At 33.8% G+C, this 13,277-nt stretch overlaps 1 protein-coding gene across 2 annotated transcripts; it reads left to right on the top strand.

Moving 5' to 3' along the window:
- Positions 1 to 397: 397 nt before the first annotated feature.
- Positions 398 to 6,931, top strand: LOC114364713 (glycerophosphocholine phosphodiesterase GPCPD1-like). Of its 2 annotated transcripts, XM_028320973.1 has the most exons (10): positions 398 to 531; positions 600 to 635; positions 1,179 to 2,220; positions 2,321 to 2,546; positions 2,762 to 2,971; positions 3,322 to 3,444; positions 3,642 to 3,776; positions 4,143 to 4,289; positions 4,690 to 5,518; positions 6,783 to 6,931. In XM_028320973.1, exons 3-9 carry the CDS (start codon positions 1,217 to 1,219, stop codon positions 5,074 to 5,076), a joined length of 2,232 nt encoding a protein of 743 aa, XP_028176774.1. In that variant the 5' UTR covers positions 398 to 531; positions 600 to 635; positions 1,179 to 1,216; the 3' UTR covers positions 5,077 to 5,518; positions 6,783 to 6,931. The 2 variants fall into 2 exon arrangements, with proteins under 2 accessions (XP_028176774.1, XP_028176772.1); XM_028320971.1 differs by lacking the exons at positions 398 to 531; positions 600 to 635 and having other exon boundaries at positions 1,157 to 2,220.
- Positions 6,932 to 13,277: the final 6,346 nt, after the last annotated feature.

Raw genomic sequence — 13,277 nt, 5'->3', positions numbered from 1 at the left:
TAGGCTATAATTTATGACGATCTGTGACAAATTAAATTTCACGCGGGTGAAGCCGCGGGCAAAAGCTAGTACATAATACGACGGACGCTTGGCAGCACTAGCGTAATCGATTAAGAGCCACAATGTGGTCTTTTTCTTAAATTAAATGACCGCAACAAAATTGGTTAAAAAACATTGTTTCACACACATTTTTGTTTGCATCAACAATATTAATTTTTGCTTTCCATGCGCGGTGTTAAGGTTTTTTTTTGTGTTGTGGTAAAGTGGTAACCTAAACGTCAGATAGTCAGCTGACTGAAGTTCATTGATTTAATTTTAGATTTGTATGGAATGTGGTATGGAACCTCACTATTGTTTTATCGAATCGAATACGTCAATGACCCTGGCTTAAAATGATAGTGATTCTGAGTCTTGATTGAGTTATGAGTATTTTTTTGCTTACACAATACAACCAGCTGATCCGGCGAGATCTGTTGAGTCGTCTGAGTTTGTGATAACGTTGTTATTTTAGTTTGTTACGTTAATGTTTAGGTAAAATTATTGTAGAATTTTAAGGATTTTTGTGATGAGATGGTTAGCTACATGGACTTTTTTTATAGGTCCATGGTGAGCTACGACTACGTATAAGTAACTAGGTAAGTGTTTTTGTTTTGTTAATACAAAGAACTTTGTTTTATGGACTAAGTAGAAATTATTGAGCCCTGGAGTTTAAAATCAAAATAGGTATTTCACATTAATAATTCTGATGTAAGTAATTCTTAGAGGATTATACTAAGGTTGGGGGAGGCCTATGTTCAGCAGTGGATGTCCTATGGCTGAAATGATGATACAAAGGTACCTACCATAATTGATTGCATCTGTTTAAAAAACCAAGTTTGTCAACATAGTCACTGGCATAGATTAATATTTAAACTTTAAGGTCACTGGCCTCTCATAAAAATGAAAAACCTTTGTTTGGGTGACACATAGGGGTAGTGACTGTAGTTGTCAGTTACATTCAGTGTCAGTCATATCACCACCTATACAACTAAACAAACCTACACTGGCCATTTTAAAATTGTTCCTACTGTCTAGCTTGGATACCTTTTACCATTAATAATATTCTTTTAGATAAAAAAACNAAAAAAAGTTAAGACATTTATTTACATTGGACATAATGCAACGTTGGTTTTTTTTAGAGGATCGCAAGAAAGCAAAAATTAAGGTGCAGAAAAAAATGTCTGTAAAAGAGCCAGAACCAGTACAAGAAGTTACTTCACAGCAATGGATCTTCACAGTGTCAGTATTAGATGTAGGTCCCAAAGAGAAAGTGTGTATTGCAGGCAGTACTCAAGAACTAGGTGAGTGGGACTACAACAGAGTAGTCATAATGGATCATGAGCAAGGCACAGACTTATGGACGAAAACGGTTACAATACCTAACACTTGTGACGTATATTATCGATATGCAGTTTGTATTCAGCTTGAGGACACAAATGATATTACTATACGTCGTTGGGAAACTAACATACACCCCAGAGTTATTAGTGAAAATATGTTGCATCCTACAACTGATATTTTTGGTGATTATGATGGCAGGCATAAAGTTGGATCTGGCTGGTTGACTGCTCAGACTCTGGTGCAGTTTAAATTTGTCAACAATCCTCTCAAGTTGAAGACTCGTCTGTCAGGCAGACTCATGAACATTAAAGTTACTCCAGTAAAATTATCCTTTGGGACTGAACCGCAGGTTGAAGACTCTTTAAGCACTGATACAACAGAAGCAGAAATGCCTACAGGTGTATTCGTTGATGTTTCTACACTAGATAATGATCCTCTAGTATGCATTCCAAAACCTCAAGAACAATTTGGAAGGGAGTACAAACCTAATGATGTAATGCTGGTAAATGTGGTAGCTCCTGATCCTAAAGGTCTAGCTTACCTTATAGACTTTTATTCATACAGTTCACGTGCTTCATCAGAAGACCCACCATGCCATGTCGGTTATACATATGTTCTCCCAAACATGTTTAAGTTATCAGAAGGCAGCTTAGAACTCCCTGTCACCTGCAATGTAAAGCATAGGCCCCTAGGGACAGTCAACTTTGAATATTTAATAGTTCGCCCAATGGCAGAAAAACTTTGTGACTTGCAAGTGTCTTATACCAAACATTGGGATCCATCCTGGACCGGATTGGAAGTAGGGCATCGTGGACTTGGGGCTAGTTTTAAAACTAAAGAGTAAGTAAATAATTTATTTTAATTGGTAATGTTTGAATATCATCCTGTATATTGATAAGAACTGTTGTATATTTACACTTAACAATATAATGCTTTTCAGAGGAAATGCTATTCGTGAAAACACAATAGCTTCCCTAAAAAAGGCAGCTGCTAGTGGTGCAGACTTGCTAGAGTTTGATGTTCAGCTGAGTAAAGATTTGATACCTGTTATCTATCATGATTATTATGTATGTATTTCAATGAAAAGAAAAAAGGAAGTTGAATTCACTGAAATGCTAGAGTTGCCAGTGAAGGATTTGACTTTGGAACACCTTCAAAAACTTAAGGTATATTATTTTATGTCCCAACTTCTAGCCCACAATAACAATAATAATTTATACGAATTACGTATAAAAACCAGAATTTATTCATATATTCCAGAATGTACATCATTATGTCATTTACATGGTATACTATTACTGGTCCATTCCAATAGACCCTATAGGTATACCTAGTAGAATGTAAATACCTTTCTAAAATATTTCTAAATATCTAATTACAGGTATATCATCTTGTAGAAGGCCGAAATCATGAAATACTATTCTTTGATGAAGATTTAGAAGAGCACCAGCCGTTTCCCACACTGGAAGATGCTCTAAAGAACATAGATTTACATGTTGGTTTCAATGTGGAACTAAAATGGACCATGGAGATGGACGATGGAACATTTGAGTTGAATAATCCCTTCGATATGAATACTTACGTAGATAAGGTAGGTATTATCTTATCTTTGTACGAACTTCATTATTATACAAAGCAAATATTAAGTTGGAATTCACCGACCGGTCTGCCTACGCTAAAACTCGCGCAGGTGCACGGAGCTCCGGACATCCGTTCCGAGAATAGTAGGTAGTACCAGTAGTACTTATTATTATTCTGTGGTAGTACTTATTCTTGTGTACGTAGTTCTGAGGTGGTGGATCTCGTCTAGCAGTCCGGCACGGCGTGCGCCCGCTACGATACAAACGCGTGCGTGCACCCGCGCGAGTTTTAACTGGGGCCCATATTCTACTTTTTTTTATTTCGAAACTCATATCCGAATTTGTAAACTAATTGTTTCAGGTCTTAGAAGTCGTCTTAAAAAATGCCAAGCAGCGCCGAATAGTCTTCTCTTGCTTCAACCCTGATATTTGTACAATGGTGCGATTTAAACAAAACAAATATCCTGTAATGTTTTTGACAGTTGTAAGTATATAGCATTGCTTTTTAACTTATCTGATTCCGTGTTTCTCAAACGCCTAAAACACTACAGATAAAATATTGCCTCTTTACTGAATTGGCTATTAATGAAAGTTTATGTTATGAATTTCGATTAATTAGTCTGAATGGGTTTTTTGAGATACTTCTTTAAGCTATGTATTATACATATTCTTTGTTTTTAGGGTATAACAAAAAAATATCAACCGTATCGCGATCCCAGGTGTTTATCAATACCAGCCGCTGTCCAAAGTGCCGTTAGCTCCGACATCTTAGGAATAGTTGTACATACAGAAGACCTACTCCGAGATCCTACTCAGGTACTGTATCATAAATCATGATTGGTTTAGATTGCTCATCTCATCATAATTGTACCATAAAGGTCGTTTCACACATCAGTATCATTTTGCTTATAAGCGCTTTCAAGCACTTTCTTCCGCCAAACACCCCCAATGTATGAAAGAAATATTTCGCTCTATATCGGCACTTTAATTTCATTGGTACGAGTGCGACTCGACCTTTATAGAAAGCGCACAAAGGTCTACTAGATGATGTGTGGTAAAGCGTCCATATATTCTTCAATAGATTTTGGTGACTGGATAACATTTTTATTTCATGCTCACTCATCCCTTACACCGTGTCTTTATATTAATTGGGTATACTTTATCTTATCTTTACTGTTTCAGGTAAAACTAGCCACGGATGCGGGTCTCGTGATATTTTGTTGGGGAGATGACAATAACGACAAGAATACAATCAAGATGCTAAAGGAAATGGGTTTACATGCTGTGATATACGACAAATTGGACCAGTATACTACCAAAGAAGTTAAGGTAAAGTTTGTTTAATCTAACATACCTACTTTATCACTGCTTATATTAATTTTCACCATGCGTAGATCCACTTGCAGGCTTATTCCACTATTCCCCGTTATCGCCAATTGGAGCTTATAATGGGGAATAATGAACTAAAAATTTCATTAATCCCCGTTATATTAGGATTTTATTTTGAACGTAATGAGGATTAATGAACTTTTTAGTTCATTATTCCCCATTATAAGTTCCAATTTAACGTTAACGGGGAATAGTGAACAAAAAGTTCACTTATCCCCGTTGACGTGGATTGTCAACGGGGAATAGTGGAATAAGCCCACTTGCATTGCTTGTTATATATTTTTAGCGATGCTTTATTTAATTTTGTATGTATGCAACTGACGAATGAACTTAATGACAGGAAAGCATATTCCTTGTGGAAGCTCGAGAGTCGCAGCGCGAGCTGATGCGGCTGGCTGCGCTGGACGACCTGCCGGCCACCGAGAGCTCGTCGTCGGTGCACACCGTCGTAGAGTCTGCCAATCGGCCTTTCCTTGACCTCTCTGTTCGAAACAAAATACAAGAGCGCTCCACGGTCACTTCCCTCGAGTCGCTCGCGTCGTCCATCGATCTCAGAGACGACCCAGCCGATAAAAATTTAAAACGAAACAGAGATAACAATGTCATTACAAATATTGAAAAGGAGTCTCAAGTGAAAGAGCAACGAACTTCTTTTCGGGGTATATTTCCAGCAGGAGATATTTCAAAAGAGTGCCCTAAAAAGACACGTAGAAATGAAAACGAGTAAAACTGGGTATCTATCCACATACTTAGTACTATATACCGCATAGTATAGCTGAATTAAAGATAATTTTTAAAAAGCGACAACCAAGTTAAATAATTCCTGCTGATATTTAAATATGTGAGCCACTGGAAAAAGATCCTTACTAAACAATTTTATTGTAATAATAAAAAATATTTTATGATTATGCTCTTACGATAGCGAAACAAAGAAATATTTTAAGTAACTAAACTTCCATGACATAATATGAGTAGGTTAATAAATTAATATTGGTTTCGCTCATCTCATTAACATTTGCCTCATACAGGATTCTTCTGACACGATTGTTTTTTAGTTTACAATGAAACTTTATATTTTGGAAGTAATGGATGGTGCCATTTCAGTATTTCAATAATATAAAAAATAATTTAATCGCTACTAATGTCTGTAAACGACCTACTTAATACCTGGATTGCCGGTGCAGTCCTGTTGTCCCCCCTGCTTGGCCCCCCTGGGGGAGCCAACAGGATTTAGAAATCCTGTTGTCCCCCCTGGCTAGGGGAGACAACAGGACTAGATTTTCAATCAATGATTTGAGGACTGTTGTCCCCCCTGGCAAACATTGGGTATTTAGAAGCCATATGTTTTTGTAACATTTAAGAAGTACTGGAGTACCTGACTAAATGCCATATTGCCAAACTAAATACCTAAACGAATGTCAAATAATAATTAACATTTTGTTAAAGAAAAAAATATAAGTTGTTGGTACCGGTAATATTTCTGACTACCTATTCCAAAATCTGCTTTACTTGCTTTTAACAGATCGTTATGAATTATCCCTACTAAATAATATTATACGAGTAAATGCGAAAGTAACTTCATCTGTCTGTTACGAATTCACGCATAAACCATTGAACCGATTTTGATATTTGGTAAAGAGATAGTTTTCAGTCCCGGGAAAGGACGTTGGACAGTTTTTATCCCGGTTTTTTAAACAGGAATGCGCCTTATATTTTTTTCTGTGACAGACAAAATTTTACGCGGACAAAGCCGTGGGCAAAAGCTAAGCAAGTATATGCTATTCTCATGTTAAAAAATATTGTCTTCTGTAAAAGTTGACTAAAAATCCGTTTAGTAGTTTTTACGTGAAAGAGTATCAAACATCTATACTATTCCATACTCACAAATTTTCGCATTTATAATATTAGTAGGTAGTCTAGGTAGGACGCTAAAACTGCATTACCGCAACTTCGTACGCGTGGAGTCCGTTTTACCCCCTTATGTGTAGAATTTAGTAAAATCCTGTAATCCATATTATATGCTTCGTATTATTTCCTATCCTTAAATAAATAGATAAATAAAATCCATTCTTGGCAGATGTCTACACCGTCTACACCCTATGGAACCTACCTGCCAAACTTCAAGTTTGTAGGTGTCAGTACCGGCACCAACACCTTATTTTTTTCTTTATCAAAATGGTAATTATTATTTAACAAACGTTTAGGTATTCAGTTTGGGAATTTGGCATTCAGTCAAGTACTTCAGTATTTCACAAATTATGTTATAAAAATACATGGCTTTTAAATAATGTTTTCCAGGGGGGACAACAGTCCTCAAATCATTGATTAAAAATCCAGTCCTGTTGTCTCCCCTAGCCAGGGGGGACAACAGGATTTCGAAATCCTGTTGGCTCCCCGAGGGGGGCCAAGCAGGGGGGACAACAGGACTGCACCGGATTGCCGCATAATCTGCAGGAATGACCGGTTGAGCCGCGCTAGTTAATTATTTTTTTTTGCTCAATAAGTAGTTATTCATACTTGTGATTATCATTTTCATTCTATTTAATTTAGGGAAAATTAATTTAAAACAGGGTTATCCAGCCAGTTTTAAAATTGTAGATTAAATGAATATAAATAATTATGTTCCTTATTCCCATCACATATTTTTTATAAAATTTCAATATTTTTAAAATTATAAACAAATAGACTGTGATATGTATGTAAATTGTATATTACCTGCCACATTATACCTTAGAAATTAATCAACACATTATTTTTTTATCATCAAATTGTTATTATTTTATTAATTAAATATACGCTTTTTTTCAAACCATTTAAATATTTTTATTCACACGAATAATAAATTATTTCCTTTTCATGACATGTCTGTACAAGGATTCGGCTGGTTCTTCAAATAATTAAAATTGNAGGGGGGGCTCCCGATGTCTACCGACGGAAATCCACTCAGGAGCACCCAAAGAACCACTGTTGCAAAAATGAGCCTTCTATACCAAAGTGGAGGGGTTCTTGCACTAAATTCCCTACTAGAGGTAATGTGCGAAAAATCGCGCGCGTATGTGCCCATTTTATAATAACACGTATAGTGAACATTTATTACGCAGCGGTTATGGCACACTAGATAATTCACAAGTAAATTAATCCGTTCCTTTCACTTGACACCACCGAAAGTAACTGCTTGAACTTAATAGGAGTTTTCATATCAACAACTAAGCAACTTTGGTGAGTTGTTTTGATTACGCCCGGGTTGGTTCTATTACACAGGAGTCTTATATTTTTGTATGTAACATCACTAATAGTCGGTGGTGTCGTTTTGGTGGTGTAAAGTGAAAGGAATGAATAAGACAGGTAGCTTACCTGCTAGGTACGTAAAAAGAAAACATTTGTGGTTTCAAAAATAGATATGTATTTTCAACAAAAGTTGCATAAAAGTAAATACATTATACTTAAAATAATAACACTATTATTAAGTACATACAATTCGCTTATTGGACGGAATGGTTTTCTGATATATTTAGAACACAATTTCAGATCAAACAAGAAAGTTAAAAAAAGTTTTGGAGAAAATATTGACGTACCTAAGAATATAAAATAAATAAGGTCCTTGTTGTATAAAGTAAAATCATAGATGATGATGTTCTTGGTGTTGTTGTGATGTTAAACGACGAGAAAAAAATTGATCATCACGAAAGATTTGTCACATGCTCATGTGGGAATTCTGAATACTGTAAAAGTTCCATAACTATTTTTATGCTGATCAATCACGCTCTATTCATTTTGATTTTGAAGACTGAAGATGAAAATTTAAGTTTGATTAATCTGGTGGTAATTTTGTTTAGTTCGCGTACCTACGTAAAGCAGTCTCTAAATTGTACGCGCCTCTTTCAGTATTATAGTTATACATATTTGACTATTATTAAATTCTTCACGATATACAGGGTGACTGGTAATGAGTGAACTTGTAAGGGATTATAGTACAGGTCATTCACAACATATTTGTTATGTGGGTAATATGCTTACGCAAGTAAACCATTTAAGAGATAATATTTTGATTTATAAAAAATAATTTTAAAAAGACTAACTCGTTTATATGCAGTGCAGTCCAGACAATTTAAAATAGTCTCCTTATGACTTTTTCAATATAAAATTAAAATATCTCATATTGTTCTCACAGTTGACTTTTGCATAAGCATTATGTACATAACTATAGTTGCAAATATGAGTTGTATTAAAATTCCTTACAAAGGTGTTCACTCGTCACAAGTCACTCGTGAAGTGAAAAAGTTATTGAGCAATTTTTAAGTATTCAATAATTAAAAAATAAATAGGTAAACAAATATATAAAAGGTGCTTAAGATTATAAGAAGAGTAATATAAATAATTATAGTACAACAATATTTTGAGAAGAAAACAAGCTTGCAATGTAGGTACACGTATTTTTATAGGTAAGTAGGTACTGCTTTGTTTTGATATCTTGACAGTATAAAACTATGTACAATTAATTAATATTGTGCTTTGGTTTAAAATTTTAATAACAACATTAAATATGGACAATTTAATTTGACTAGTTACATAACACTGATTTATTTTGTTATAGTCATAGGTTGTACCCGTCAAAAAAAAAACAAAAAAATTAATGAGTTAATAAAACATCTTAAGGAAAGTTATTTTACAGACATGAGTTCAGTATAGAGCGTAAAAAATACTAAAACCACAAAAAGTGTTAATGATGCGACTGTTCTTAATTAAATGCCTTAATTAAAATATGTACCATCGGCAACAGTGTTAACTATCCATTGCCTGTCATGTCGTCTCGTTCTATCGCAAAGAATCACCATTTGATGAGAGCGAGAGCAAAAACGGAAATGGATAGTTAATAGTGTGTCCGTGTGTACACAATACACATACAATTTAATGTTTCATGATAATAAAATGAGTGCGTTTTCTGCCTATGAATGTTAAAAAAAGCAATTTCAAGTAGATACTATATGGAAATTATTTCCTTGCATAATGATACCAACTATAAATACTGGATTACTTTCAATAATATTAAAGTAAGTGTGAAAGTGTAATATCTCTAGAAGATCTAAAATTCACAAGGCACATTTTTTCGAGCTAATTCATTTCATTGCATGTTTTGTATTGTACAGACATTAATATTCGGATTCCCTTTATTAGTATGGCCGTCTTAAGGCCATAGACAGATACAACTGCATATAAACTAACGTAGGTACAGGGTGTAAAAAACTGAGTGAGTTTAGCTTTCTTGCTTACAGCCAGATTATATTTCTCTAAAATATTTAAAAATCTGTAAAATGTACTTCACCAATTTTCCTCATATACTTTCTGATATAATTGCGAACGTACATAGCATGTAGAACATATAAAGTTTGCTTGAAACAAGTTGAGGTATCTACCTTTTCCCAGAGTTGTAAAAACATATAAAGAGTTTCATTATTAGTACTTAAATAATAGCTGTATACATAATTGAGAATAAGATGAACGTAAAAGGATTTCATAAAATGATTCATTAATGATGTCTTATCCTAATTATACATTTCCTTACAAAGTATTGTGTATCTATCAAGAGATCGAATAGGTTTAATTTCACTTTGCCAATAAAAAAAATTTGGTGATATAATAATAATATGATAACGTAGTGGCACCAATGACCGACAAGAACCAATGACCGACACTTTATTTTTTGATTCAATAAAATAAGAGTATAAAATCGATTTCTTAATATTTTAACACTGTACCATAGAAAGCACACTTTTGACTGCCTCCCATTGACATTTAAGCAAAATCCGCCAATTTATTTTGAAAATGGCAGTATAACAACTGATTGCGGCTGGAGTACCGGTGAAAATAACAACATTTCTTAGTAAAATCCTTAAGGAAGTGATACATTTTATGTTAATTACACTACTGTATTGTAACTTATTTGAATTTTATCTTTTTCACGGGTTACTTTAAGAACTATAGAATCCATTTTTGTTATAACGAATTTAAAATGTTATTTTGATATTAGTAAAATGTTGGTGTCGATCACTGGTTTTCACAAACTGACTTTTCCAATAATCGACACGTGTCGATAGTAATTTTTTGGAACATTTTTCATTTGACAACCGAATATAGTTATTCCTCTTCAACGACTTCTCGGGAATCAAATAATCGGCTTATTTTAGAACGATCGCGGCTATTTAAGAAATCGGAGGTTAGGTATATTTTCCCTTGATGCGAAGTACATAGCCGCACGCTTCTGTACCAGCCAGGACTGGCAGAGCTTCCGTCCTAAACCTGGTCGAGTACTTGCCAAAAAAGGAGATCGTCGATAACTGGGTGTCGGTAAGTGGCAGCTGTCGATGACTGGGTGTTGACTACTGGAGATTCGGTGTCGATGATTGGAGATTTATATGCTTTTTCATTTTTTGGGATTTTTTTCTAGTCCGTGTATAGTTAATAAAAATAATACATCCTATTCTTATCTCAAGAATATACCTTATCATTCTCAATCGTTACTTTTGGTTTAAAGATGACTAAATGACCTTTAATCTTAATAAGAAGCCCAATATCTCCTTAAAGTGTCGATCATTGGTGCCACTACGCTAGCATCTATTTAATAGCATATTAAAAGTGTTGAATTCATAAAATATACAGACTTAAATATTAGTAGAAATAAAACATTGTAAATGCCAAGTGAAAATAAACCTACTTCAATTGTTTGACAGAATTTCGTTATATTATTATGTACCAACCATAAAATATGTTCTTAAATCAAATAATAATATGTAGGTATGCTTGTACAGAAAATAAATTAATATAAAAAATTTCAATAAACATTAATTAAGTCTAGTCATAATAATACCATAAATATGGCCACTTTCATCATATAAATATGAAACTACTTATAAGTTTTAATCTATTATATCTACTATTGCAATAATTAATAACTCTCAAAACATGCAATAAATAAAATCTTTGTTTTTTTAAAAGTCTTTTAAGTACTAAGTAAGTACACGGTTAATTTTACTACACCCATGTAAAATTATGAGCAAATATTTCACACATGACATGTAGGTACGCACGTTAGCTATATTGTGTACATCGAAGTCAGCAAGTGCTTCCAAAGGATAATTAATTAGGTAGAGTTTATATTTCCAATTAATTTCCTAATAGGTAGTCTAGTTACATACAATTATTAAGGAAATATTGTGTGATTCTCTAACAATGGCGTCATGCCTTCTGTCTTCTCTTACAAATCAATTCAGTAAAAAAATAATTTAGTAAGGAATATCAGTCAGTACATAATAGTAATTGCCATAATTGATAAATAATTGAATGAGAACTTCGCACTTTGCTAGCACTGGCGTTTCGACGGGATATAATTTATTTTTATTTTCAACACAATTTAAGTATTAGTCCGCGCCAATAGATTTTAGTAATTTTGCAACTAAACTATACACGATGTCACAAAAGTAGCAGAGGGCCTAAAAAGCATTGAACAAATCTTTAAGTCCATTTTAAAAAATCGCTAAAATTTCAAAATATCAAAGTTTTCTCAGCACAGCACAGATTACCTAATAGTTACTACGTAAATATTAGGCTTGATTTCCATTTAGGCTGACGTCGTGAGTGACCGACGTTGGCGGCGCGTTGAATATTAATTAGTTCAATGAAGCAACGCTGTCGTTAGTTACATAGTAGTTACTGGTGTATGTTCGTACGCACCGCAGACATGTCGGTCACCGACGTCAGCTTACGAGAAAATCAAGACATTAGTCTTGTGTACGATGCGTCTTAGGCCCAGCTACCTCCGGTGTCAGTGTAATCCATGACACCGGAGGTAGCTGGGCCTAAGACGCTAACTTAAGGACCACCTGTATACATTGTATAAAACTGAGACTGATCTGTCACAGTGATGACACGATTGTACCTCAACAAAAATAGATTATATTGCAATACTAAGGCTAAGCAGGTTTCGTGTCAACGTCGTTAATCGTACGTCCGTATTTAATGCAATATTACTAAAATCTATAGGGTAGACTAATTGCGACATTTTAAACAGCGGTTTCATAATAAATATGTTAAAATAAATATATGTTAAATCAATACTTACATTCATAGTTGAATTCTTATAATGGAAATTTTATAGTCTTATTCTAAATTCATTCATAATGTAAGTTTTTATGGACGGAATATACAATTCGTTTTATACATACTATGTACAAATGTAACTGGTAAATATTCTTAACAGCTAACAACTACTGAATACTTTGACTGGCTGAAAATAGTTTAATTTCAGCTAGTTACTTCAGTTTGATAACACAGGTCTGCAATGGTTTTCCTCTTTGAAATCTGAGTAACGTTTTCTAGAGTTTCTGATGTGCTGATTACGAGAAAAATAATAAAAAAAATCCATCACGTCAGGATTTTTCGATATTGAATATTTAAGATTTTGCTATAAAATGTCGGAGCACCTACATTTTAAAATTTATAAAACGTCATTAAATTACTTCAGCTTAATTTTTATTGCATTTAATTAATGTAAGGGGACATAGAAATACATGCAAATCAGTAATTTGTTAATTACTACATATGAGTATAAGTAATTCGCATTAAACATGTCGAAAAAGGGGTATTTTGGCTTAATTTAGTAAAGAGCTCATGCATACATAATGATTAGGTAATATTACCTAATTGTTGTAAATATTATTAGAAAAGGGTGTAATAAAGATAAACTAAAGGGTTTTTGTATAAGTACCCGCACTGATTTGGAAAATTAACAGTTGAACTGGATATAAACTTTAAAATATCATCGCGAAGTTGTTTAAATTCTCCGAATAGTTTTTGTAATATTTGCGGGAAATTTATGGTGATAAAACAACGAAACAGCATTACAGACTTCGTGAAAAATATAATATTTACAAA

This window comes from Ostrinia furnacalis, unplaced genomic scaffold (assembly GCF_004193835.3).
Source record: "Ostrinia furnacalis isolate ACB-3 unplaced genomic scaffold, ASM419383v2 OfSCF7464, whole genome shotgun sequence".
In the NCBI taxonomy this organism is placed as follows: Eukaryota; Metazoa; Arthropoda; class Insecta; order Lepidoptera; family Crambidae; genus Ostrinia; species Ostrinia furnacalis.
The sequence above is the reverse complement of the archived record's forward strand: the minus strand, read 5'-3'. Positions and strand labels throughout refer to the sequence as shown.

Coding starts and splice junctions, on each gene's coding strand:
- LOC114364713 (XM_028320971.1), top strand. CDS start 1,157: ATGCAACGTTGGTTTTTTTTAGAGGATCGCAAGAAAGCAAAAATTAAG. Junction 2,972..3,321: donor TGAATACTTACGTAGATAAG/GTAGGTATTATC, acceptor TAATTGTTTCAG/GTCTTAGAAGTCGTCTTAAA. Junction 3,445..3,641: donor CTGTAATGTTTTTGACAGTT/GTAAGTATATAG, acceptor CTTTGTTTTTAG/GGTATAACAAAAAAATATCA.